Below are 27543 nucleotides of genomic sequence, written 5' to 3'. Positions count from 1 at the left end.
AAGTCCCTTTGCACCTCAGATTTTTCTATTTTCTCTCCATTTAGAAAATAGTCTACCCTTTTATTTCTTCTACCAAAGTGCATGACCATACATGAATTTCATCAGGCACTTTGCCCATTCTCCTAACCTAAGCCCTTCTGTAGCCTCTCCACTTCCTCAATATTACCTGTCCCTCCACCTACCTTCGCATTGTCCGCAAACTTTACAACAAAGCCATCAATCCTGTCATTCAAATCACTGACATATAATGTAAAAACAAGCGGTCCCAGAACAAACCCATGTGGAATACCACAAGTCACCAGCAGCCAACAAGAAAAAGCTTCCTCTATTCTAACTCTTTGCTTCCTGCCAATCAGCAACTACTTTATCCATACCAGCATCTTTCCTGTAATACCAGAGCTCTCAACTTGCTAAGCAGCTTCCAGTGTGGCACCTTGTCTGAAAATCCAAGTATACAACATAAACCGATTCTTTGTCTATCCTGCTAATTATTTTTTCAAAGAATTCCAACAGATTTGTCAGGCAAGATTCTCCTTTGAGGAAACCATGCTGTCTACAGCCTATTTTATCATGTGCCTCCAAGTACCCCGAGTCCTCATCCTAAAAATCAACTCCAACATCTTTCCAACCACTGCGGTCAGACTAACTGGCCTACAACTTCCTTTCTTCTGCCCCTCTCCCTTCTTGAAGAGTGAAGTGACATTTGTGATCTTCCAGTCTTCCACAACCATTCCAGAATTTATTGATTCTTGAAAGATCATTAGTAATGCCTCCACAATCAAGGGGTAGTGGAGGTATAATTTGTCCATCTGTGCAGATCATCCCATCCTTGACTAAGCTGTTCCACCGTGAACACGATCTGTTATGAGTCAACATGATGCTTTCAGATCAGGTCATGCATAGCACATACCTCTGCCACACCACTCAGGTGTGTTTCTGGGGTACAGGGGCTAGCGACCCTTGTGCCTGATTTTGTGTTCTATCGCTGAGCAGCAGTGAACCATCTGATTAGCCCATCAGGGTTCTCTTTCGGAACTAGTTGACTTGATCAGCATTTCTGATTTGACTATTGTTCACAATTGAACTTAATAAAAAAAAAATCTCTTGAGCCACCAAGAACCCTGGGGTGTAGACCATTTGGTCCAGCATCTACTTTCAGACCTTTCAGTTTCCCAAGAACCTTCTCCATAGCAAGGGCAATTTCACACACCTCTGACATCACACCTCAAACTTCTGGCATACTGCTAGTGTCTTCCACAGTGAAAACTGATGCAAAATACTTATTCAGATTGTCTGTTGTTTCCTTGTCACTCATTACTACCTCTCCAGCATAGTTTCCAGAAGCAGAATCCGGTTTATTATCACCGGCATGTGACGTGAAATGTGTTAACTTAGCAGCAGTTGTATTGCATTGAACATAATCTAGCAGAACAAAAAATAAGTAATAATAAACAAAGTAAATCAATTACATATATTGAATAGATCTTAAAAAATGCAAGAACAGAAATACTGTATATTAAAGAAGTGAGGTAGTCGCCAAAGATTCAATGCCCATTTAGGAATCGGAAGATGGAAGGGAAGAAGCTGTTTCTGAATCGCCGAGTGTGTGCCTTCAGGCTTCTGTACCTCCTACCTGATGGTAACAGTGAGAAAAGGGCATGTCCTGGGTGCTGGAGGTCCTTAATAATGGATGCTGTCTTTCTGAGACACCACTCCCTAAAGATGTCCTGGGTACTTTTGTAGGCTAGTGCCCAAGATGGAGCTGACTAGACTTACAACCTTCCGCAGCTTCTTTTGGTCCTGTGCAGTAGCCCCCCCCCCCCATACCAGACGGTGATGCAGCCTGTCAGAATGCTCTCCACAGTACAACTATAGAAGTTTTCGAGTGTATTTGTTGACATACCAACTCTCTTAAAACTCCTAATGAAGTAAAGCCAGTCTTGCTTTCTTTATAACTGCATTGATATGTTGGGACCAGGTTAGATCCTCAGAGATCTTGACACCCAGGAACTTGAAACTGCTCACTCTCTCCACTTCTGATCCCTCTATGAGGTTGGTATGTGTCCCTTCGTCTTACCCTTCCTGAAGTCCACAATCAGCTCTTTTGACTCAGTGACATTCAGTGCCAGGTTGTTGCACTCCACTAGTTGGCATATGTCATTCCTGTACACCCTCTCGTCACCACATGAGATTCTACCAGCAGTCCGATATCCACTTTCACCTCTCTTTTACACTACGTATACTCTTTAATATTACTGTCTAGCTTACTTTCATCTTCTATCTTTACCTTAATGACTTTTTTTAAAGTTGACTTCTGTTGGTTTTTAAAAAGCTTCCTAATCCTCTAAATTCCTACTAATTTTTGCTCAATTATATGCCCTCTCTTTGGCTTTTATGTTGGCCTTGGCTCCTCTTGTTAGCCATGGTTGTGCCATCTTTCCTTTAGATGGCTTCTTCCTCTTTGTGATGTATATATCGTGTACCTTCTGAATTGCTTACAGGACTTCCAGCCATTGCTGCTCTGCTGTCATCCCTTCTAATGCTCTTTTCCAATCAATTTTGGCCAACTCCTCTCTTATGCATCCAATTTCCTTTACTCCACTGTAATACCAATGCATCTGACTTTATCTTCTCAAAATTCAGGGTGAATTCGATCATACTATGATCATTTTCCCCTCAGGGTTCTTTTATCTTAAGCTCTCAGTTCATTGCACAACACAATCCAGAATTGCTGATCCCCTAGTGGGCTCAACCACAGGCTGCTCTAAAGAGCCATCTCGTAGGCACTCTAGAAATTCCCCCTCCTGTAATACAACACCAACCTGATTTTCCCAATCTACTGCATACTGAAATCCCCCATGACTATTGTCACATTGCCCTTTTGGCACACATTTCTATCTCCCATTGTAATTTATAAACCATATCCTTACTACTGTTTGTGGGTCCATCAGGGTCTTTTTACCCCTTGCAGTTTCTTAGTCTACCCACAATGATTCAACACCATCCAACCCTATGTCACCTCTTTCTGATGATTTGATTTGATTTTTTTTACCAATAGAACCACACCATCCCTTCTGCCTACCTGCCTCTCCCTTCAATACAATGTGATTGCTTGGATGTTAAGCTTCCAGCCATAATCTTCTCTTAGCCATGATTCAGTGATGCCTACAATGTCATAGATGCTAATCTGTAACCGTGCTACAAGTCCATCTACCTTATTCTGTATACTGGGCTCTTTCAAATATAACATCTTCAGTCCTGTATTCACCCTTTACAATTTTGTCCACCTTTTACATTGTTACTCATCCTGTCGACTGCAATTTTGCCCTATCATCAGCCTCTGCTTGCTAGGAGTCTCACGACACGTTGCCTCTATTTGTAAACCAAGTACCTCATCCTGAACACTGTCACTCCAGTTCCAATTCCCCTGCCAAATTAGTTTAAACCCACCCAAACAACTCTAGCCAATCTGCCTGTTGGACCAAAAACACATTCTACAATATTAGGAAAGCTCAAGGCCTCTACATTCTGAGGAGGCGGAAGAGAGCTGGATTATGTACATCTATACTTCTGTCATAGAAACACTGAAGACCTACAGCACAATACATGCCCTTTGGCCCACAATGCTGTGCCTTACTTTAGAAGTTACCTTGGGTAACCATAACCAGGGTGACCCATAGCCCTCTATTTTTCTAAGCTCCATGTACCTATCCAGGAGTCTCTTAAAAGGCCTTATCGTATCTGCCTCCACCACCATTGCTGGCAGCCCATTCCACGCACTCACCAATCTCTGCATAAAAAAGACTTAACCCTGACATCTCCTCTGTACCTACCTCCAAGCACCTTGAAACTGTGCCCACTCGTGATAGTTATTTCAGCCCTGGGAAAAAGCCACACAATCAATGCCTCTCATCATCATTCTACAAATGTGGAGAAGAAAACATCCTAACAATCTGGATTACTGCTTGGTGCAGAAACTACACTGCGTTGAACAGGAAGGGTCTACAATGGGTAGTCAAAGCTGCCCAATGCATCACCAGCCTACCCGCCATCAAGGACATTATACAGAAAGGTGCTGGAAAAGAGCCAGTATCATCATGCACCATTCCACCTTCCCTGCTCATAGACTGTTTGTTCCACTCCCATCAGGGAGGAGGCTACTTAGCTTCCATGCCAGGACCACCAGACACAAAAAGTTATTTTCACCAAGCAGTAAGGCTGATCAACACATACACCCACTGACCCAACCCTCCACACCCCCCACCACCACTTTATAATTTACTGTCAGTCACCTCATTACAGACACTGCTGTACCTAGTGTCACTTTCTGGACATACATCAATATTTATTGGGCCCTTCAACTTATTGTATTTTTGTACTACATAGGATCTGAAGTCACAATTGTTTCATTCTCTTTTACACTTGTATACAGGAAATGACATTAAGCAATCTCGAATCTTATGTATCATGTGATCTGTCTGGATTTGAAGGAAAACAACGGCTTTCCATTACAACTTGGTACCAATGACATTAATAAACCAATAAATGCCAACTAAAATGCTTAAGTATAGGGTATTTTCCCCAAGTGTAGGGTATTGAAAAAGCATTCCTAATAAGCCCTCAATACAGATTGGGAGTACAACTGGGATAAACAGTACAGGGCGGTGCAAAGACAAAAGCATCCTTTCCCTGTGATCTCAATTTATCAGTGTCATTTTGTGTGCTAGTTATTTAACACACATATTTTTATTTTTCCTTGCATATTATAACAATTTTAGGGCATTCTTGGTCAATAGTGGGGGGGGGGGGGAGGGGGAGGAGAGGGTGTAGTTGCTGTGCCGAACATGTACTTGGCAAGAAGTGGATTAAGGAACGACCGCGCAGACGCATGGATACCAGCAAGAAGAATTTAAAAAGAAGACAGCTTTATAGAACAGCGTCGGAGGAGCGGGCGATGAAGTAGGAGAGCTTTGGCTCAATGGGGCTTCGGTGATAACGGGTCAAGGAGAGGCAGGTTTCTTGTGAAGAATAGGAAGAGGAAGTATGTGAGGCCAGTGTTCTGTACTGGGTGTCAGATGTGGGATATCTGGGAGACTCAGAGCCTCTCAAACAGCCACATCTGCTACAGGCGCGTCAAGCTGCAGCTCCTGAGGGACTAGGTGAGGAACTGGAGATGCAGCTCGATGACCTTTGTCTGGTCAGGGAAAGTGAGGTGGTGATAGAGAGGAGCTATAGGCAGGTGGTCACTCCGGGGCCTGGGGAGACAGATAAGTGGGTAACAGTCAGGAGAGGGAAGGGCAAGAGTCAGATACTAGAGCAGGGGTCCCCAACTTTTTTTGCACAGCGGACCGGTTTCATATTGACAATATTCTTGCGGACCGGCTGACGACTGGTGGGGGTGGGGGGTGTAGGGTTGCCAATGGACAAGAGTAGCAGTCAAATAGGTTGTATTTACCCAGATAAGACTACAATGACCATGAAGCCTTGTGCGGGCACCAGTGCACATGCGTGATTTATGCATGCGTGCACATGCCGATTATTTTTCTCCAAATTGTTTTTGGCGATTCTGTTCGGGGTCGGGGGGGGGGGTGTTAATCACGACCAGAATATCGGTAATAAGTGGCTAATACATTGAATTTCGTTTCTAAAGGGTTTATCTAACGAATTTAATATTAAACACACAGCGCATATTTTCCTCACATGAATATAGCGATAAGTCTATTATCAGGGGAGGACAGGGGAGCTTGAAGTAAGTGTTGGAACAAACCTCCAGTAGAAATGGTAGAGGCAAGTTCGATATTATCATTTAAAGAAAAATTGGATAGGTATATGGACAGGAAAGGAATGGAGGGTTATGGGCTGAGTGCAGGTCGGTGGGACGAGGTGAGAGTAGCGTTCGGCACAGACTAGAAGGGTTGCGATGGCCTGTTTCCATGCTGTAATTGTTATATGGTTATATAAGTAAGTCAATAGCATCATAACATTTTAAGTAACGTTTGGATATTAAACACACAGCGCATATTTTCCCCATATGAACATATAAAATCATTGCAACGCACCAATATCGCTAAATCAGTGGGAGCCCTGGGCTTGTTTTCCTGCAACGAGACTGTCCTATCGAGAGGTGATGGGAGACAGCGATACTCGAAGGGGGTTCCTTATGTCCAGTCTATTCCGCAATTTAGTTTTTGTTACCTTCATTTCAGAGATATGTTGGAAGCAACGTTTTCAGTGCTTCCGTGGCTATCTCAGGATATTTAGCCTTGATTTTGATCCAGAATGCCGGCAGAGATGTTATGTCAAACATACTTTTCAGCCCGCCGTCATTTGCAAGCTCGAGGAGTTGATCTCCTTCCCGTGCTGACATGGACGACGCGCACGTATTGACCTCGCGTGTGTAATGGCTCAACAGTGGGCGTGACAGGGAATGAGGAAAGGTGCAGCTGACTCATATCGTTTCCTCGCAGCGCAGTAGTGCGTGCTCTGCGGCCCGGTGGTTGGGGACTGCTGTACTAGAGAGTACCCATGGTTGTCCACCTTAACAATAAATACTCCTGGGGGGGGCGGGGGCAGACGTGGGGAGGACTTAGCTGAGGAAGTATCAATGGTCGCACCTCTGGCACAGAGTCTGGCCCTATGGCTCAGAAGGGTAGGGAAAGGAAGAGGATGGCAGCAGTGATAGGGGACTCTATAGTTAGGGGGTCAGACAGGCAATTCTGTGGACGCAGGAAAGAAACATGGATGGTAGTTTGCCTCCCAGGTGCTAAGGTCCAGGATGTTTCTGATCGCATCCACAATATACTGAAGTGGGAAGGTGAACAGCCAGAGGTCATGGTACATATTGGTACCAATGACATAGGCAGGAAAAGGGAGGAGGTCCTGAAAACAGACCTCAGGGAGTTAGGGAAAAAGCCGAGAAGCAGGAACTCAAAATCTTGGGATTACTGCCTGTGTCATGCGACAGCAAGTATAGAAATAGAGTGAGGTGGAGGATAAATGCGTGGCTGAGGGATCGGAGCAGGGGGCAGGTATTCATATTTATGGATCATTGGAACCTCTTTTGGGGAAGGTGTGACCTGTACAAAAAGGACAGGTTGCACTTGAATTCAAAGGGGACCAATATCCTAGCAGGAAGGTTTGCTAAGGCTGTTGGGAAGAGTTTAAACTAGAATCGCTGGGGGGTGGGAATCGAACTGAAGAGATGGAGGAAGGGGCAGTTGGCTCACAAATTGAGAAAGCTTGTAGACAGTGTCAGAGGGAGGACAGGCAGGTGATAGAGAAGGATTGCGCTCAGACCGATGGTTTGTGATGTGTCTATTTTAATGCAAGGAGTATCATGAACAAAGCAGATGAGCTTAGAGCGTGGATCAGTACTTGGAGCTATGATGTTGTGGCCATTACAGAAACTTGGATGGCTCAGGGGCAGGAATAGTTACTTTGAATGTCACGCTTTAGATATTTCAGAAAGGACAGGGAGTGGGGTAAAAGAGGTGGGGGCGTGGCACTGCTGATCAGAGATAGTGTCACAGCTGCAGAAAAGGAGGAAGTCATGGAGGGATTGTCTACTGAGTCTGTGGGCGGAAGTTAGGAACAGGAAGGGGTCAATAACTCTACTGGGTGTTTTTTTATAGATCACCCAATAGTAACAGGGATATCAAGGAGCAGATAGGGAGAAAGATTCTGGAAAGATGCAATAATAATAGGATTGACGTGGTGGGAGATTTTAATTTCCCTAATATTGATTGGCATCTCCCTACAGCGAGGGGTTTAGATGAGGAGGAGTTTGTTAGGTGTGTTCAGAAAGGTTTCCTGACAATATGTAGATAAGCCTACAAGAGGAGAGGCAGTACTTGATCTGGTATTGGGAAATGAACCTGGTCAGGTTTCAGGTCTCTAAATGGGAGAGGATTTTGGAGATAGTGATCACAATTCTATCTCCTTTACCATAGCATTGGAGAGAGATACTTTATACTTTATAGTTGCCAAACAATTGATACTCGAGTGTACAATCATCACAGCGATATTTGATTCTGCTCTTCGTGCTTCCTGAAGTACAAATCGATAGTAAATATTAAAAATTTAAATTATAAATCATAAATAGAAAATAGAAAATAGAAAAGGGAAAGTAAGGTAGTGCAAAAAAACCGAGAGGCAGGTCCAGATACTTGGAGCGTATGGCCCAGATCCGGGTCAGGATCCATTCAGCAGTCTTATCACAGTTGGAAAGAAGCTGTTCCCAAATCTGGCCGTACAAGGCTTCAAGCTCCTGAGCCTTCTCCCGAAGGGAAGAGGGACGAAAAGTAGATAGGAACAGACACATTTGGAAAGCGTTTAATTGGAGTAAAGGGAAATATGAAGCTATCAGGCAGGAACTTGGAAGCATAAATTGGAAACAGATGGCCTCAGGGAAATGTGCAGCAGAAATGTGGCAAATGTTCAGGGAATATTTGTGTGGTGCCCTGCACAGGTACATTCCAATGAGACAGGGAAAGGATGGTAGGGTACAGGAATCGTGGTGTACAAATGCTGTTGAAAATCTAAACAAGAAGAAAAGGTTAAAAAAACTAGGAAATGATAGATCTAGAAGATTATAAGGCCAGCAGGAGGGAGCTTAGGAATGAAATTCGGAGAGCCAGAAAGGGCCATGAGAAGGCCTTGGCAAACAGGATTAAGGAAAACTTCGAGGCATTCTACAAGTATGTGAAGAGCAAGAGGACAAGACATGAGAGAATAGGACCAACCAGGCGTGACAGTGGAAAAGTATGTACATCTCCCCTGGTTCTAGCAAAGGTACTTAATGAGTACTTTGCTTCAATATTCACTACGGAAAAGGACCTTGGCGATTATAGGGATGACTTACAGCGGACTGAAAAGCTTGAGCATATAGACATTAAGAAAGAGGATGTGCTAGAGCTTTTGGAAAGCATCAAGTTTGATAAGTCACCGGGACTGGATGAGATATATCCCAGGCTACTGTTGGAGGTGAAGGAGGAGATTGCTGAGCCTCTGGCGATGATCTTTGCATCATCAGTGGGGATGGGAGAAGTGCCAAAGGATTGGAGGGTTGCAGGTGTTGTTCCCTTATTCAAGAAAGGGAGCAGAGATAGCCCAGGAAATTATAGACCAGTGAGTCTTACTTCAGTGGTTGGCAAGTTGATGGAGAAGATCCTGAGAGGCAGGATTTATGAACACTTGGAGAGGCATAATAAGATCAGGAATAGTCTGCAGGGCTTTGTCAAAGGCAGGTCGTGCCTTACAAACCTGATTGAGTTTTTGAGGATGGGACTAAACGCATTGATGAAGGTAGAGCAGTATATGTAGTATATATGGATTTCAGCAAGGCATTTGATAAGGTACCCCATGTAAGGAGACATGGGATCCAAGGGAACCTTGCTTTGTGGATCTAGAATTGGCTTGCCCACAGAAGGCAAAGAGTGGTTGTAGACAGGTCATATTCTGCATGGAGGTCGGTGACCAGTGGTGTGCCTCAGGGATCTGTTCTGGGACCCCTTCTCTTCGTGATTTTCATAAATGACCTGGATGCGGAAGTGGAGAGATGGGTTGGTAAATTTGCTGATGACACAAAGGTTGGGGGTGTTGTGGATAGTGTGAAGGGCGGTCAGAGATGGGACATTGACAGGATGCCAAAAAAGTTCAACCCAGATAAGTGTGAGGTGGTTCATTTTGGCAGATCAAGTATGATGGCAGAATACAGTATTAATGGTAAGGCTCTTGGCAGTGTGGAGGATCAGAGGGAACTTGGGATCCAAGTCCATAGGACACTCAAAACTGCTGTGCAGGCTGACTGTGTGGTTAAGGCAGCATATGGTGCCATGGCCTTCATCAACCATGGGATTGAGTTCAAGAGTCGAGAGGCAATGTTGCAGCTATATAGGACCCTGGCCAGATCCCACTTGGAGTACTGTGCTCAGTTCTGGTCACCTCACTACAGGAAGGACATGAAAACTATAGAAAGCATGCAGGGGAGATTTACAAGAATGTTGCCTGGACGGGGAGCATGCCTTACAAGAATAGATTGAGTGAACTTGGCCTTTTCTCCTTGGAGCGACGGAGGATGAGAGGTGACCTGTTAAAGGTGTACAAGATGATGAGAGGCATTGATCGTGTGGATAGTCAGAGGCCACAGGAGGGCACAGTTTTAAGGTGCTTGGAAGTATGTACAGAGGGGATATCAGGTGTAAGTTGTTGTTGTTGTTTTTGGTTTTTTTAAAACACAGTGTTGAGTGCATAGAATGGGCTGCCGGCGACGGTGGTGGAGGCGGATACAATAGGGTCTTTAAAGAGGCTCATGGATAGATACATGGAGCTTAGAAAAATAGAGGGCTATGGGTAACCCTAGGTAATTTCTAAAGAAAGTACACATTCGGCACAGTATTGTGGGCCGAAGGGCCTGTATTGTGCTGTAGGTTTTCTATGCTTCTATGCCTAAAATTAAATCACTTTCATGTTTAGAGGATAGAATGTGTGCACTGCCAAACTGAATAGCAAAATAAATGATAGGAAGAACTATGTTGCCTAAGAGACTAAGCTTCCAGCATAAACTGAACAGATGGCTTTGATCTTGCTAATGTAAACTGTAAAAATAACTGCTCCATTAACAACTTAATGTTAAACAACAAAGAAATCAGCAGGCTTTGAAATTTGGGTGTCATCAATAGATATGTAAAGACAGTTCAAAAATTGTTCATATAAACAGCTGAAGATGTATTAAACTCAATAAGCCACAAAGCATTTCTCAGGTTATCCCACAGCACATAACATCACAATCCATGGCTGGTTAGTACCCAGTTTCTAAGATAATAGACTGTTGGACTAACCAGCCATGTTTTGCAGGACAAGGGTGGGGATGAGTTTCCAGAACAATGTCTTTCTATTGGATTCACTGTGTCTAATGAGAACGGGGATGAAATTTCTCTACTACATTACCAAGATAGCCTTAGCTACAATGTGAGACACACTTCCACTCAGTCAATACTATCATTTTCTTCCTAGACCAACTGCACAGTATAGGAATATTAACCTCAGATAAGCTACTTTATAAAAAGTAACTTAAATCAACACTTTCATTAGCTGTTCAGTTATCTAAAAAAAATGCAGCATTATGGTTGGTACTGTCTTTCAGACCAGATATTAAACTGAAACTTTACCTGGATATCCAGGCAGCAAAGAGTACAAGAGTGAAAATGGTTGATAATTTTACAAACAGGGGAAAGCCTGCAGATTTTCTTTAAATACATATTTATTCATGCATGAGGATATTGCTCATCAGACAAAAATGTGCTCCCCATCTCCAATTGTACCATTTCTAAGGCCCCAAATCCTCCCCCACCCCACCCCCAAACAACCAATTTTTACAGGAGCACCACTGACAGTGTCCTGACCAGCTGCATTACCACCTGGTATGGGAATTGCAAGGCATCTGGCTCAAAGTCCCTTCAAAGGATTGCGAGGACTGCTGAGAAGATCATTGGGGTCTCTTTTCACCTATCTGACATATTTATCAGGAACACTGCGTACACTGGGTCCTTGGCATTGTCAAAGATCCCTCCCATCCATCCTACAATCTCTGTGACAAACACCCCACACCATCAGGCAGGGGGTATCGTAGCATTAGGTCGAGGACTGTTAGGATAGAAAATAGTTTCTTCTTCCAGGCTGTGAGACTACTGTGCTCCCTGCCACCACCCAGGTTTCATCACTTAAAAAACACCAGTAGAGTTATACTGTTTACTTCTAAACTTGTTGTAAATACACCTTATGCTAAATGTCAATCTTTCAGAAGATATTTTATTATTTGGTATTTGTTACATGTATACTACGGAATGACAAACTTGAAATTAATTTCAGACAGCAGTTAACAATCAGTGTGCTTGGAGGAATACACAAGTCATACAGCATTTTAAGTTTACTTAATTGACTGAATTTAAAACTCCAGCTGCTGCAGTATGATTTATACTTGTGTAACTGGATCTCAGACCACAACTCTGCATTTCCCCATCAAGTAGATTAACCATTAAAGCACTGCACACAGTGTGAAAGTATATAAAGGGCAATGCTTTCAACTTGTAGGCAATTCTGATGGATCAATAATTGGATGCAAAACATCAAAGTAACCAAAAGAGGGATATAGTTACATCATGTCTATGGTTCCAGCAGAAGTAATACATCTCCCACAGCGTGCCACATCTAAAAGAGCCATCCTTCAAATTTCGTGTAGCATTAAATACAATCTCCTTAAAATCTTGTCTAGCCTTTCACATAAATCAGTATTCATCTATACCTCCAGCAATTTGGCACAGAGGCAGTAGTTAGTAAACCCTATCTCACTGAATATAATGATGTTATAATCCAGAGCAATAGGTCAGGACCTTCTGATCAGTCTAAATTAGCCCAGAACAGAGACTGGAATTGCAGAGTGTAATGCAAACTAGTTTTCTTCAGACAATCCAACAATTTACTAAAATAAAAACAAACAATGTGAATTATACTACAGATAAAAATCATTCAAGAATACAGAAAGCCACAGCTGAATTTTGTCAGTTAATAGAACCAGCTGACAGAGAAATTAGAAATAATGTCGTAACCATCTCACAACATAGCTTACTCATGTGGTCACATTTAGTGCACTCTAGAAAGTAACCAAACACTTCTTATGAGCATAACTCAGTACTTGCATCACCCATTGTCTCTGAGGCTTAACATGTGTCTCAAGTTATCCTGTAACTAGGTGGAATTGTAGACAAATACATTTTTAAAGACGCCTGCCTCATTAATTAATGAATGTGAGAGACCAGGCAGTATCTGTGATGCAGGCTCTTTCATGTGAAACAAACTGTTTCTCTTTCTGCAAATACTGCCTAGCCAGAGTGTGTCTAACAGTTCATGTTTTCTTTTCAGATAATGACCATCTCCAGTTAAAATAATCCCTAGCAAAATTCATTAACAAATTACCAAATTAATTGAAAACAAACAAGATGTCTTCCCAATTTACTGGTACCTCCTGGATTTACAATGAACCAGAGGAATAGATAAAGGCCTAAATTATGAAATTCGGAAACTTACAACATAGAAGTCCCAAATCCCACCTATGTTGTGTGAAACCTTTCTTCTTTTACTCCATTCTAATCTCCCAAATACCTTCAATCAAAAGGCCAGTAACTACTATCCTCTCTAAAGTGCAATAACTCCATCTGAAGGATCTCAATGCTGTAGTTGTTTCAAGTATTTCTTCCCTCAGACCTTGTTTTACAAAAAACAGATCCAGGTTAGCCAATGTTTACTCAACTAAACTTCTCCAGCTATGACTAAACCCTCTTAAATCTCATCTGCACTTCCTCTATACTGTCACATCCTTCCCATATATGATGACTACATCTGTGTGCAGTATTTCAGTGATGCACTAACATTTTACACCATGCCCTAGTGAGCTCCAACACAGACTGGGGGACTGCTTTATCACGAGCCTTTGTTCCTTCCACCCAAAAGACAGGATTTCCCAGTGGCCACCCATTTCAATTTGACTTCCCACTACAACACGTGGGGCCATGGCCGCCTCCTCTATTGCTATGATCAGGACACAGTCTGGAGGAGCAACATCTCATATTCTCCATCCAACCTAATGGCGTGAACATCATTTTGTCTAACCTGGTAATTCCCCCCCCCCACCCTCTTTTTCAATCCCCCATTCCAGCTTCCCCTTACCTGCCCATTAGCTCCCTCTCCTCTCTCCTCCTTTTCTTTCTGCCACGGTCCACTGCCCTTTCCAGCAGATTCCTCTTTCTTTAGTCACTTTACCTCCTCCGCCCATCACCTTCCAGCTTTTTACTTCACTCCCCCCCCCACCTACCTTCCCCCTTCACTTGGCTTCACTCATCACCTGCCAGCCCCCCCCACCACCAACAATCTTATTCTGGCTTCTTCCCCTTTCCTTTCAAGTCCTGATTAAAGGTCTCGGCCCAAAATGTCGACTATTTATTCCAATCCATAGAGGCTGCCTGATTTGCGGAGCTCTTAAAACAGTACTTGTGTTGTTCAAGATTTCCAGCATCTGCAGAATTTTGTGTTTAAACCATGCTGTTATTTTCCAAGCCTCAGCCAACAGAACAAAGCTATATGCTCTCAACTTATTTTTCTGTCCCATACATTCAAAATCTCTGAATATGAACTACAAGGTCCTTTATTCCTCCAAATATTTTGGCATTTCATATTTGAATATTTCTATACCTCGTTTACACTCACTAAATAAATTGCATCACACTTATCATTTTCCCCCAATGACCAGTCCACTAACTGCATTTATGTAGACTGCAGGAAGCAAAGAGTACTCGTTACATGTTTTGATGCTTTTACACAAAAATATTTACTTTTTTGTATGCTTAGAGTTCAAATTTGCAGTAACTAAGCATAACAACTGGTATCTAATCAATAAAATTCTCTACATTAATTTTTAACTATGTTTAAATACATTACAATAAAACAACTGAGACATTTAGACGGGTGCATGGATAGGAAGTGGTGCATGCAAACTCGATTTCAATGTTTAAGAGAAGTTTGGATAGGTACATGGATGGCAGGGGTATGGAGAGCTATGGTCCCAGTACAGGTCAATGGAGTAGGCAGTCTGAATGGCTTGGCATGGATTACATAGGACAAGAAGCCCGTTTCTGTGCTATATCTTTTATGATTCTAAAAGAATATGAATGAAATGAAGGCAAATGGGACTTATATAGATGGGCACACTGGTTGGCAAGGATAGGTTGGGTCAAAAAGCCTGTTTCTATGTTGTATGGCTCTACGACTCTAAATATAACATCTTGATTACAAGAACACGCAGAGCCTTGGAAACAGCACGCAATGTAAATAGGATATGCTGATAAAAAGTTTGGTCACCTTTCTAAACTTATCTAGAAAGAGCACATTAATTTTGATAATCATCAAATGACAGCAATCAACATGTGGCCTACTGCATTTTTAATGATTTTCTCGTCAGTTTGCTCAACAACAAACTAATATTTGCTATGAGCCTATAATCTTTCTCCAAAATGTCCCAAAGAATCCTCTCCAATAGTTTGCCAACCACTGATGCAAGACTCATTAGTCTAGAATTCGCAACAGAACAGTTGCAAATTTCTAATACTCTAGTGCCACTGCTGTGGCCAGTGAGGCCACAAAGATCATTGTCAATGCCCCAGCAATCTCTTCACTTATTTCCCATAGCAACACACGCAAAACGCTGGAGGAACTCTACAGGCTAGGCTGCATCTATGGAAAAGAGTAAACATCCTGTCTGGCCCTGCAGACTTACAATCCTAATATTTTTCAGAAGCCTCAACACTGCCCCTTTCTTAAATTCAACAACTTACACTGACTTCATGTTATCAAGGTTCCTCTTGATAATATGAAGCGAAGTGAACACTGAAGCAAAGGTATTCATTAAGGCAGCGGTCCCCAACCTTTTAGATTAGATTAGAGCCCTGCGCGGGCACTTGTATGCACATGCCTGTATGTGCTGATTTTTTTCTACAAATCGTTTTTGGCGATTCTGTTCAGTGAAACGACACTGTACATACATTATTTCTATTTTATATAGGCTGTGTATTTATCATATCATTCCTGCTTTTACTATATGTTAGTGTTATTTTAGGTTTTATGTGTTATTTGGTATGATTTGGTAGGTTATTTTTTGGGTCTGGGAACGCTCAAAAATTTTTCCGAGATAAATTAATGGTAATTGCTGCTTCGCTTTACGCCATTTCCGCATGAAAGGTTTCATAGGAATGCTCTACCTTCGTGGGGGAAATACAGGACAAGGGTGGTCCTGTATGGGACAAACCAATTTTGTTAATACAGGACAGTTGGCAACCCTGGGGGGTGGGGTGTTAATCACGACCGGAATATAGGTGATAAGTCAACTATAAGTCACTTATAAGTGGCTAATACACTCGATTTTGTTTCTAAAAGGGTTTATCTAACGAATTTAATATTGAACACAGCGCACATTTTCCTCGCATGAATATAGTGATAAGTCACTTATAGGTCAATAGCATCATAACATTTTAAGTAATGTTTGAATATTAAACACACAGCATATATTTTCCCCGTATGAACATATAAAATCATTGCAACACACCAATATCGCTGAATCAGTGGGAGCCCTGGGCTTGTTTTCCTGCAGCAAGACGGTCCCATTGAGGGGTGATGGGAGACAGCGATAATCGAAGGGGGTTCCTTATGTCCAGTCTATTCCGCAATTTAGTTTTCGTTGCATTCATTGCAGAAAACCCCGCTTCGCAGAGGTATGTTGGAAATAGAAGCAATGTTTTCAGTGCTTCTGTGGCTATCTCAGGATATTTAGCCTTGACTTTGATCCAGAATGCCGGCAGAGATGCTATGTCAAACATACTTTTCAGCTCGCTGTCATCTGCATGCTCGAGAAGTTGATCTTCTTCCCGCGCTGACGTGGATGACGTGGACGTAATGACCTCACGTGCGTTCAATTCAGCAGTGGATGTGACGGGGAATGAGGAAAGGTGCAGCTGACTCATATCACCAAATCATATCGTTTCCCCGCGGCCCGGTGGTTGGGGACCACGGCATTAAGGACCTACTCCCGCCTCCACCTCCAAGCATGTTTCCTCCTTTATTCCTGAGCTATCCTACCCTCACATCCTCCTGTTCTTCACACAAGTGTAGAACACCTTGAGACTTTCCTTAATTCTACTCACCAAAGCTTTGTCATGTCCCCTTCTACCTCTCCTAAATTCCTCAATCTCTTTTCTAACTACATTATAACTTTCAAGAGCCCTCTGATTTCTTAAACCTTAACTATGCTTCCTCCTTCCTCTTGACTGAATGTTCCACTTTTGTTAACCATGGTTCCTGCACCCTACCATAATTTCCCTGTCGCAATGTCCCCATGCAAGTACTCCCTAAGCAACCTCCACATCTGTTGTGAATGTTTCCGAGAACATCTGTTCCCAATTTATGCTCTGTTCCTGCCTAATATACCCCTCCCCCAAACCCCCAATTAAATACTTCTCCATATGGCCTGTTTCTAACCTTGTACATGACTATACTAAAACTCAAGAGTTCTGCTTACTGTCCAGAATGCTCTCCTACTGAGAGATCTGTCACCTGGCCATGTTCATTGCCTAGTACAAATCCAGTATGGCCTCTCTTCTAGTTGACCTGCCCACATACACCAGGAATCATTCCATCATATTTGCCTTTTCTAAACCTTCTGCATGGAGTTTCCAATCATTATTTTTGCACTACCAAAATCTGCCTGCTTCTCTGCTCCTCAGTGTCTCAGTGGCTACTGAAGGACACAAGGAAGACTCCAGAAAGAATGATTGCTCCCTTCTGTTTCTGACTTCCACCTACACTGTCTCCGTAGACAATCCTGCCACTATCTTCCTCCTTTTCTGAAGCTGTCATACTGTCTCTGATTAGCAATGCCATTCCCCCCAACTCTTTAGACCCCCCCTCTTTTGAAACATCCAACCTCCAGAACATCCAGCAGTCAATCTTGCCCTTGTGACAGCCAAATCTCTGAATGGTCACAAAATCATAATTCCATGTTCTAGGTTCTTCATCCTTATTCTTAACACTTCAAGCATTGAAGTGAACACATTTCAACCCATCCATCTGACTGCATTTATACCCTACCCAATGTCTATCCTACCGCTCAGTCTCTGCAATGCCAACTGCTACATTATCTGGCCTACCACTCTGGCTCCCATACCCCTGCCGACCTAATTGAAACCCTTGCAAACCTTGCTCTAGCAAACCTGCTCGCAGGACATTGGTTCCTCTCGAGTTCAGGTGTAATCTGTCCCTTTTGCACAAGTTGTACCTTCCCAGAAGATATCCTGATGATCCACAAATCTGAAATCCTGCCCCAACTCTTCAATCACACATTCATCTGCCATATCTTCCTATTTTTACTTTTAGTGGTGTGTGGCACAGACAATCCAGAAATTGCTATCCTTTTAACTCTTCAGAACCCATCCTTTACCTACCTATGTCATTGGTATCAATGTGTACCATTGCTTGCCCTCCACTTTAAGCATGCTGTGAACTCTATCTGAGACATCTGACCCTGGCACCCGAGAGGCAACATTTACCATTAGGGAGACTTGTTCTTGTCCACACAATCTCCTGTCAATCAGTGCAGTATTTTATAAGTTTGCCAGACCACCAGACGGTATTTGGTCTGACTTTTGTCACTGCCCATATTTAAATTTCCTAAAGTGGTCTGGTTTGCATAATGCAAATAAGCTAAGTGTTTTCTGAATGGATACAATGACCCAAGGCAAAGAAATATAGTAAAGCAATGTCCAAAGTTCAGCTACTTACGGAAAACATTTCACACAAACTATTTGCTCCAATCATAAAGACAGACTTGTTACTAATACCCATATGTAGAATTCAAAATACTCTCTCATTATCTAGCAAACATCTTGAAATCACTGCTTAGGTTCTTTTGTGGTCCAAGGATGTGGTGTCCAAAGTTCACATATTCAAATAAGGATAGGAAGAGTGAAACATTGGTGTAGACACTGACATTCCTTCTATCATGTTAACTTCAGCTCGAGAAATAATCAAATACTCTTTTCCCCCCTCCATGGAAGGTAACCCCAGCTTCCTGAGAATTTAAATAGTTTGAGTTTGCTCAAAGATTCCTAAACAAAATTAGAAAACTGAAGGTAAACAAAGTACTTCAAGTAGCACGAAAGAGATAATTAATAAGTAGGGGAGAAAAACTGAAAAGGAGTACGGAAAGAGTTAAACTAATAATCTTGCCTGGAATATCACTGTGCGCATTTTCAATAGAAATCAGTTGAACACAGCATGGTCTTTTTGATGCCTTCACATCATGCAAAATAAAAATATATTTAAATCATGTTTGCAAAGGTAATTTGTGTAACTACTATCCAGAAAGAAGCTTGTACTTCAGCTCTTGTTCTTCCCCAGTGCGAATACAGCAAATTGAAAGTTATAATCTGTTTTAGACTCGCAAATAGCAGTTTTGATACAGTTCTCTCTAAGCAGCCTGAAGATAACCATTATTATATAATGGCAATACCACACATTGATTTCTGTAGTAATTGAATATGGCTGTCTTCAAAACACACAATCTATTATGGTGCGTTCAATAATTTAGTTTACAAAGTTACATAATGAACAAGCAGGAAAAGTAATTTCTTTTGTGTAAATGCAAGAAAATTTATAAAAGAATACACACAATGATGACTTTGCCCTCAAACCTTAAAAAGCGATCTTGAAAAGTGTCGAAAGCTCAGATGCCATCTTGCATCCATCTTTATTTTGTAATTCAGTATATGTTGTACTTTCAGATATAACAAATACTATAAGCATGGGCCAAAATGCCTAAGTAAGTTCCTTTCCTAACAATATCATACAATGGAATCCATTACTACTGGCACAAGCAATTGACAAGGCATGGTGCTAGAAACCAAGCACACACTTTGTAAACCACAATAGAATTACTTTAAAAGCCTGGCAACAAGACAAACTTCTGCCATCTCCAAAGGAATTCTACCACAAAGCATATCCTTATCTCTCCCCCATCTTCACTTTCCACAGTGATTGTTCCCTCCGCAATTGCCTTGTCTATTCACCCATTGCCACAAATCTCTTTCCAGACACTTATCCCTGCAAGGGGCCTAAGTGCTATACCTGCCTGTACGCCCCTCCCTCACCTGCATTCAAGGACCCAAACAGTCCTTATGGGCGAGGCAACACTTCACCTGCAAATCTGCAGGGGTTGTCTATCGCGACCGGTGCTCCTGATGGGTCCTCCTCTACATTGCTGAGAATTGGGCACCCACTTCGTCAAGCAGCTCCACACCATCCACCACAAGCAGGGCTTCCCGTTGGCCAAACATCTCAATTCCAATTCTCATTTTGACGTGATGATCCATGGCCGCCCCTTGTGCCAAGAGGAGGCCACCCTCAGGGTGGAGGAGCAACACCTTATATTCCACTTGGATAGCCTCCAACCTGATGGCATGAACATTGATTTCTCCTTCCAGTGAACAAATTTCATCTTCCCCCTATTCACCACTCTGACCTTTCACTTCTCTCCTGCCTATTACTTCTCCCTGGATCTCCATCTCCTTCCCTTTCTCCTATTTTCCACTCTCAACTCCTATCAGATTCTTCCTTCTCCAGCCCTTTATCATTCCAATCCACCTGGCTTAGCCTATTACCTTCCAGCTGGCCTCTTTCCCCTGCCCCCTGATTTTTTATTCAGGCATCTCCCCTCTTCCTTCTCAGCCTGAAGAAGGGGCTCAGCCCAAAATATCAACCTACTCCTTTCCATAGATGCTGCCTGACCTGCTGAGTTCCTCCAGCATAGTGTGTGTTGCTCTCGACAAACTTTCACTGGTTTGGGCAAGGAAGAAAGGTTAAAGTATCATTCCTCATTATCACACGTGCTATGTCATATAACATGGGCGATCATGCTCTCATGACCATGATTGTTCCTGGTAAATTTTCCTGCAGAGGTGGTTTGCCATTGCCTTTCTCTGGGCAGCGTCTTTACAAGACGGGTGACCCCAGCCGTTATCAATACCCTTCAGAGATCGTCTGCCTGGCGTCAGTGGAGATATAACCAGGATTTGTGATGTGCACCAGTCGCTCAACGGCCATCCACCACCTGCTCCCGTGACCCCGATTGGGGGCTAAGCAGGTGCTACACCTTGCCCAAGGGTGACCTGCAGGCAAACAGAGGGAAGGAGCGCCTTACACCTCCTTTGGTAGAGACATATCTCTACCCCGCCACTCAAGTATTATTCATAAGTAATTTAATTTACATCATGCAGCATTTATAAATACAAAATTTGATATACCTTGACCCAAAGCAAAACAATGTTTTGTAGAAATCTCCTGAAATGCTTACAAAGTGTGTTTTCTTCAAATAAATAGCAACAAATGGCAAATTAGTCATGTAAATTTATACTAGAAGGAACATCAAGAACAGAACATGTTTGTTCACAACAAACTTTAACAACATCCACTCAATGTGAAAATCAAAGATCTGCAGATGCTGGAAACCTAAGGGAAATAAAAGAACATGCTGGAAAAAGCCAACAGGTCAGGCAGAAACTTTTACTTATTTACTTTAGATATCACCAGTTCTTCCATTTTCCACTCAGATTTGTCTGTTTGTGTTTTGTTTTAAACTTTCTCACTTTGGATGAAACATTAACACTGTCACTCCTTCTACTAATAGTGTCTGGCCTGTAAATATTTCTAGCATTGCTTGTCTTTGTTTAAAACACCTACACGAGTGCAATAACTTTCCTGTCATTCATTCACAGACCCCAAGGCCCACAGAACATTGTCAACCCACAAATAACAGGAAATGCTGAATTGACATGCTCAATGCCATTTGACAATACAAGTCATTTTTATGCTTTTTGGAAAAAACATTACCAAATAATTTGTACTGTACCCCTGTAATATTTAACTCGCGCACTTAACATTGTTTATGCATGCACGATTCATTTGTATGTCTAATTCTTTCTTTGCGTGGTGATGGTGTGTTAGGTGTGCTACTGTGGTTTGCACCCTGGCCCGGAGAATCGTTGTCTCGTCTGGGAGTATACATGTATATAGTTAAATGACTTAGCGAAGGGGCTGATGATGAAGGAAGACAGAGTGAGGGAAAAATTAGTTGATAGCACCCGAAATATGGTGGTGAAGAAATGAGTGAACAATAGATTGGCTGGAGGATGTGTAAATGGTGAACAGTTCCAGACTGAGACTAGACTGCAGCTTTCACGCGTGTCGAACTTCCCTCACTTCCTCTCTGTAACGAAGGACTAAACCTTACTTGCATTTCCTCTCTCAGCTGCCAGACCCAGCGCAGCACGAATGTCTGAGCCGCCTGCCGCCTACCCACACCGATCCACTCACCGGGGACACCGCAGTCGGCGCAGATGTCGTTGCTCCTCAACCTTTTCGACATGGACAGCCGATAAATCGCGCCACTCCAGATTTTTTTCTCTGTCTCTTTCACAGAGGGAGGAGGAAAAGGGGGGGGAAGTGGGCAGTAGAACGTGCGAAGCGTTGCCCGGTACGAACTGCGCCTGCTTGACGTTAACGCCGACCCGCCATCAGCACCAAGAGTGGAGCCGGGCTTCCAGCCGCCGCCTCCGCTCTCATCCCCGGCCCTAGCTGCCTGGAGACGCAGATTGGCATGACGGGATGTCGGAGGACCGCTAGGCGCAGTCCGCCAGTGCGCATGCGCCCAATGCCGGCCCAACCACAACCTCATCCTCAGCGGGGGAGGTATCTGTAAATATTAAGGGTTAGCATGGACAATGAACCTTTCATACACAAGAAGACATTAATTTTGATCAATTATCAGTAAAATACCATGCACACGATAACATTAGCCACGTTATGTTAAGTTCTTCGAGGGAAATAGTGTTTGTAATGCCATCGGCTTTACCTACTACCAACAGAGGGGTCCGATTTGGAACTAACCACAGTGAAAGGGAGGAACGGGGTGGCTCTGCTCCCCAACTAATTAATGTTTTAAAACATCAAATCAAAGCTTCTGGATCCGCCGAGCCGCAAGAAAGTGCAATATTTTATGATACGTTTCTTTGTGAAAGTATAGAATTTAGCAGTGTCTGGGAGAGGCGCCGGGGTGTTTGCGTGCCCCCTCTGATCTGTGCGAAAGCATTTCCTTGTTGCGGATCCTTTTCCTGTAAAGTTTGGAAAGTTTGAAAGTTTTAATTTTCCCCAACCCCTTCCCCCTCTGCCCGCACCGTGCCTTGTTTTGGAGGAAAAGAACGGAGGGCAGGGGGTCTGCGTGGATGCTGAGGCTCAGATACAAGGATGTGTACGTTGGAAGACATCAAGAACAAATACAGGCTCCATCTGTACGTGTGGCACAACCAGTACAGGGAGGTTGAGAAGGAACTAAAACAGGTAGATCAATTATACAACGGAGAATGTTAATCTATTCTTTATTGTACAACGTTATGATGGAAGTCATCTTTGTAGTGGCTGTTTCGAAAATCCTATCAACTTCCTGGATTGTCTTAACAGATTTTCAGGTGGCGTCTATTTCGAGCGCCGGGTTTCATGTCTCCAAGTACACTTGGTTACTCAGTTTCCTGATCGAATCGGTTCCCTGTCCCATTCAATTGTTATCGAAATGGCCGTGAACGGGATTTTCGTGATTAATTGTAAAGTGGTCCCGGCCGGGGCCTAATTTTTCAGTTATTCCGTAGCTAGGGGCAGGTTCTGTGTTACAAGCATTTGAATCTAAATTAGTTATTGTTAATGTGTGGTTACGATGCTGGGGATGATTAATGGAGATGTCTGATCAACACATTTCCTTCTTCTGAGTTCATGATTTGTTATTAACGATCTCGTTGATTTTTTTTTATAAGATCTTTCGGAATTAAGTGAAAAAGAGACATTAGCAGTTAAAGTAAGATCATTTGCCACAGAAGGTGATCATTCTGTCATTCATATTTATACCAAACCTTCACTCCATTTTCCCAATTGTCCACTAAGTTTTCCCATCGAACTTTCTATCCACTTCCACGTTGAAAGTTGCTATGAATCTGTTTGCTATGAATCTCCAGTAGTACACAGCAGAATGTCGCAACCTGCTGTGTCCATTTTTGCAAATGAATCTTCTACTTCTCTTGCATCTTCTGGTCCAGCAAACATTTCCACTGGAAACAATTTCTTCCTGTGTTCTCCCCACTGCAATCGTTTGCTCGAAAGAAAAGAACTCCAGTCCCCAAAATCCATCATTTCCGACACTATTCTAATAACTCTTCCTTTGAAAGCCAATAACATTCTTCCTGAAATGTACTTCTCAGAATTAAAGGCACTATTTCAGGTAAACCCAAGTAGGCATTCTCTACCTCCTTGCTTTTCACAATTGATAAACCCAAGAATTCTTCATGGTCATCTTCAAAGATTTTGTGTCTTAAACTCCCTTTCATTTCTTACACTTTAAATGGAACTGTTGGTTTTGCTTTGCAAGATGCTTCATTACACATTTCTCTATAATAAATCTCAATTGTTATCCAGCTCTTTTTTTCTGTTTTGTGAGGGATTCTGGAACCATTTCAGATGGATGAGATGAATGTTTTTCTCAGAGAGGGTCATAAGTCTTTGAAACCCCTTTTCTCAAAATGTAATAGAACATAATCTTTATCACTACCTCACTATTTTTGCTCTCTCTGTGCACTACATAATTTTCTCTCTATATACAGTATATAAAATTTGTAATTTATAGTGTATTTTTTATATTGCACTTTTCTGTCACTCCAAAACAATAACTTTCACAAAATACATCGGTGATATTAAACCTTATTCTGTTTCTAATTCTGAAGAAGATTCTTAGAATATTTTCAAGATAAAGGTAGACTTATTCTTGAAAGACGAGGGCTATTAAAGGATAGGATTGTGGAATTAAGATTACAAGCAAATCAACTTCAATGTCAAAGTCAAAGTAGATGCATTATCAAAGTATGTATGCGTCACTCAGAGATTCGTTTTCCTGCAGCTATGCACAGCAGAACAAAGAAATACAATAGAATCAATGAAAAACTATGCACATACAAAGACTGACAAACAACTGCTGTGTAAAAGGAGGCAAACTGTGTAAATACCAAAAGTAATAACACAAAGTAAATAGATAATACTGAGAACGTGAGTTGTAGAGTCCTGGAAGGTGAGTCAGTAGGTTGTGTTCAGTGTTGGGGTGAGTGAAGTTATCCGTGCTGAGCCAGGAACCTGGAGGTTGAAGAATAATAACTGTCCTTGAATGACAGCAGGTTTGAGGAGCCACATGATGTACCTACCTGTTATAGGACAAACATATATATTCAGCTCATTCATTTGAGTTCAAGCAGATCAAATTCCATCAATCCTACTGCTCTTCTCCTTCTTACCTTTAACTACAGCAATGTGCTCTCTCTCACATGTCCATCAGCTTCCCATTGATTACTTTTGCCTACATTAAGGAATAATTTACCAGAGCCAATGAACCTACCAGTACATCTTCTGGAGCACCCAGTAGAAAACCATAGGGAGAAGATACAAAGTCCAGTACTTGGGGGTTAAGCATATCAAAGTTCACAAGTGCAAAGTAAATTTATTATCACAAACAATCCTGTGATTCATTTTCTTGCAGCCATACTCTGTAAATCCAATAGCCATAATAGAATCAATGAAAGACTGCACCCAACAAAGCTGTCACCAGTGTGCAAAGGACAACAAACTATTTTTTTGTGATTCAAATTCTTCTTATTATTTATTCTTATTTTACAAAGCAGCACAGCATATCATAGAGCAGATAGAGTACAGCATATTTGCACAGCTATCCCATGACAGGAAAACAAGTAAAATTTAGAAACAGAAAGAAGTTCTAATTTAAGTTTAAGTTAACATACAACCAAAATTGATCCCACGCGCCTTGCACTTTTCCCTCACTGTTAATTCTTCCCAACATGTGTTCATGTGATGAAACTCTTAATCATTTCAGGACAACAAACTTTGCAAATCCAAAAGGAAAAAAAAGGAAGAAAGAATAATAAGTAAGAAATAAATATCGAGAACATGAGATGAAGGGTAATTGAAAGTGAGTCCGTAGGTTGTGGGAACAGCTGAGTGAAGTGAAGTTATCCCGTTTGGTTCAAGAGCCTGATGGCAGGAAGGTAATAATTGTTTCTGAAGCTGGGGCGTGGGTTCTGAGGTTCCTGTACCTTTTTCCTGATGGCAGCAGCGAGGAGAGAGCATGGCCTGGATATATCTAGTGCTGACTGTAGAAATGAGAAGAGAGCATGGCCTGGGTGTACCCGGAGCTGAAGGGGTAGCAAAGCTAACGGCTGCATCACCCTTCTCCTGTTATTAGTTGGTATTCTTGGATGCATTGCCATCCTTGTAAAGACTGCTGCCCTTTGTTGCATAAACTTTGAAATTATGTCCTGGATACCCAAATTCACCTTTAGTTGTATATTCAAAAAGGACAATCAGTGATTCCAACATTGACCCTGATAAAGACTACTTCCTTACAATCTGGATATCAACTGCTTTGTGTCACTTAGCTAATTTCATGTCCATCTCTAATGCCCATCTAATTCAATTTGCTTAAGTTTATTATGTAGCACTAGACAGGGGTTCCCAACCTGGGGCCCACAGACCCCTCTGTTAATGGTAGGGGTCCGTGGCATTAATAAAGGCTGGGAACCCCTGTGACTAGATTCAAAGAGATTTACAGCATAAAAACCAGCGTTTCAGCCCAACTCGACCATGCCAAGCCAGATGCCTTCCTGAGCTAGTACTACTTGCCTGCATTGTGCCCATATCCCTCTAAACTAGCGGTTCCCAACCATGGAGCCTTACCGTTAACCCAGAAGTCCTTGGAGACCAGGTTAGGAAACACTGCTCTAAACCTTTCCAAGCAATGAAACCGTTCAAATGTGTTTTAAACTATAAATTGTACCCACCTCTGTCACTTGCTCTTTCATAAACCCACCGCCCTCTGTGTGGGAGAGTTTGCCATCAGGTCCCCTTTAAATAATTTTACTCTCACCTTAAACCTGTTTTCGACTCCCCTATCCTGGAAAAAGATCGTGACCGTCCACCTTCCCTATTCCACTCAGCATTTTATAAACCTCTATAAGCTCCCCCCTCAACCTCCATCTCTCCTAGCCTATTCAGTCTCCTTATAACTCAAGCAACAATCGTACCGCAGGAGAATTGCAGAGTACTCCAGGTCTGTCTCACCAATGTTCTCTACAGCTCTGGCATCAGTTATAACAAACATGCTTCGACATCACAGCAACTTTTCTGAACAAGATATAGGGTACAGGGATCAAAAACACAAATTATGAAATTTCTTTTAAAAAAAATCATTAGGTATTAATATTGATCTGGTAAAATGGATTCAGCAGTGGCTGGATGGCAGACGCCAGAGAGTAGTGGTGGATAACTGTTTGTCAGATTGGAGGCCGGTGACTAGTGGTGTGCCTCAGGGATCTGTACTGGGTACTATGTTGTTTGTCATATACATTAATGATCTGGATGATGGGGTGATAAATTGGATCAGTAAGTATGCAGATTTTACTAAGATAGGTGGCGTTGTGGATAATGAAGTAGGTTTTCAAAGCTTGCAGAGAGATTTAGGCCAGTTAGAAGAGTGGACTGAAAGATGGTAGATGGAGTTTAATGCTGATAAATGTGAGGTGCTACATTTTGGTAGGACTAATCAAAATAGGACATACATGGTAAATGGTAGGGCATTGAAAAATGCCGTAGTACAGAGGGATCTAGGAATAATGGTGCATAGTTCCCTGAAGGTGGAATCTCATGTGGATAGGGTGGTGAAGAAAGCTTTTGGTATGCTGGCCTTTATAAATCAGAGCATTGAGTATAGGAGTTGGGATGTAATGTTGAAATTGTACAAGGCATTGGTGAGGCCAAATTTGGAATATTGTATACAGTTTTAGTCACCGA

General features: G+C 42.3%; 2 protein-coding genes across 15 annotated transcripts in view; one reads left to right on the top strand and one right to left on the bottom strand.

Annotated features, from left to right (window-relative positions):
* The window catches only part of git2a (G protein-coupled receptor kinase interacting ArfGAP 2a), a 120285-nt gene extending 98027 nt beyond the window's left edge, over positions 1–22258 (bottom strand). For all 14 annotated transcript variants that reach the window (XM_063034349.1, XM_063034355.1, XM_063034354.1 and 11 more), the window contains exon 1: positions 21967–22258. In XM_063034349.1, coding sequence (XP_062890419.1) covers positions 21967–22018 — 52 coding nt within the window. In that variant the 5' untranslated portion in view covers positions 22019–22258. The remainder of the gene's footprint in view (positions 1–21966) is intronic.
* A 287-nt stretch (positions 22259–22545) lies between these two features.
* ankrd13a (ankyrin repeat domain 13A) overlaps positions 22546–27543 on the top strand; it is a 39035-nt gene continuing 34037 nt past the window's right edge. Inside the window, exon 1 of the mRNA XM_063034225.1 lies at positions 22546–22989. Within this exon, the coding sequence (XP_062890295.1) occupies positions 22897–22989 (93 nt within the window). The 5' untranslated portion in view covers positions 22546–22896. The remainder of the gene's footprint in view (positions 22990–27543) is intronic.

This window comes from Mobula hypostoma, chromosome 27 (assembly GCF_963921235.1).
Source record: "Mobula hypostoma chromosome 27, sMobHyp1.1, whole genome shotgun sequence".
NCBI classification, from domain to species: Eukaryota; Metazoa; Chordata; class Chondrichthyes; order Myliobatiformes; family Myliobatidae; genus Mobula; species Mobula hypostoma.
The sequence above is the reverse complement of the archived record's forward strand: the minus strand, read 5'-3'. Positions and strand labels throughout refer to the sequence as shown.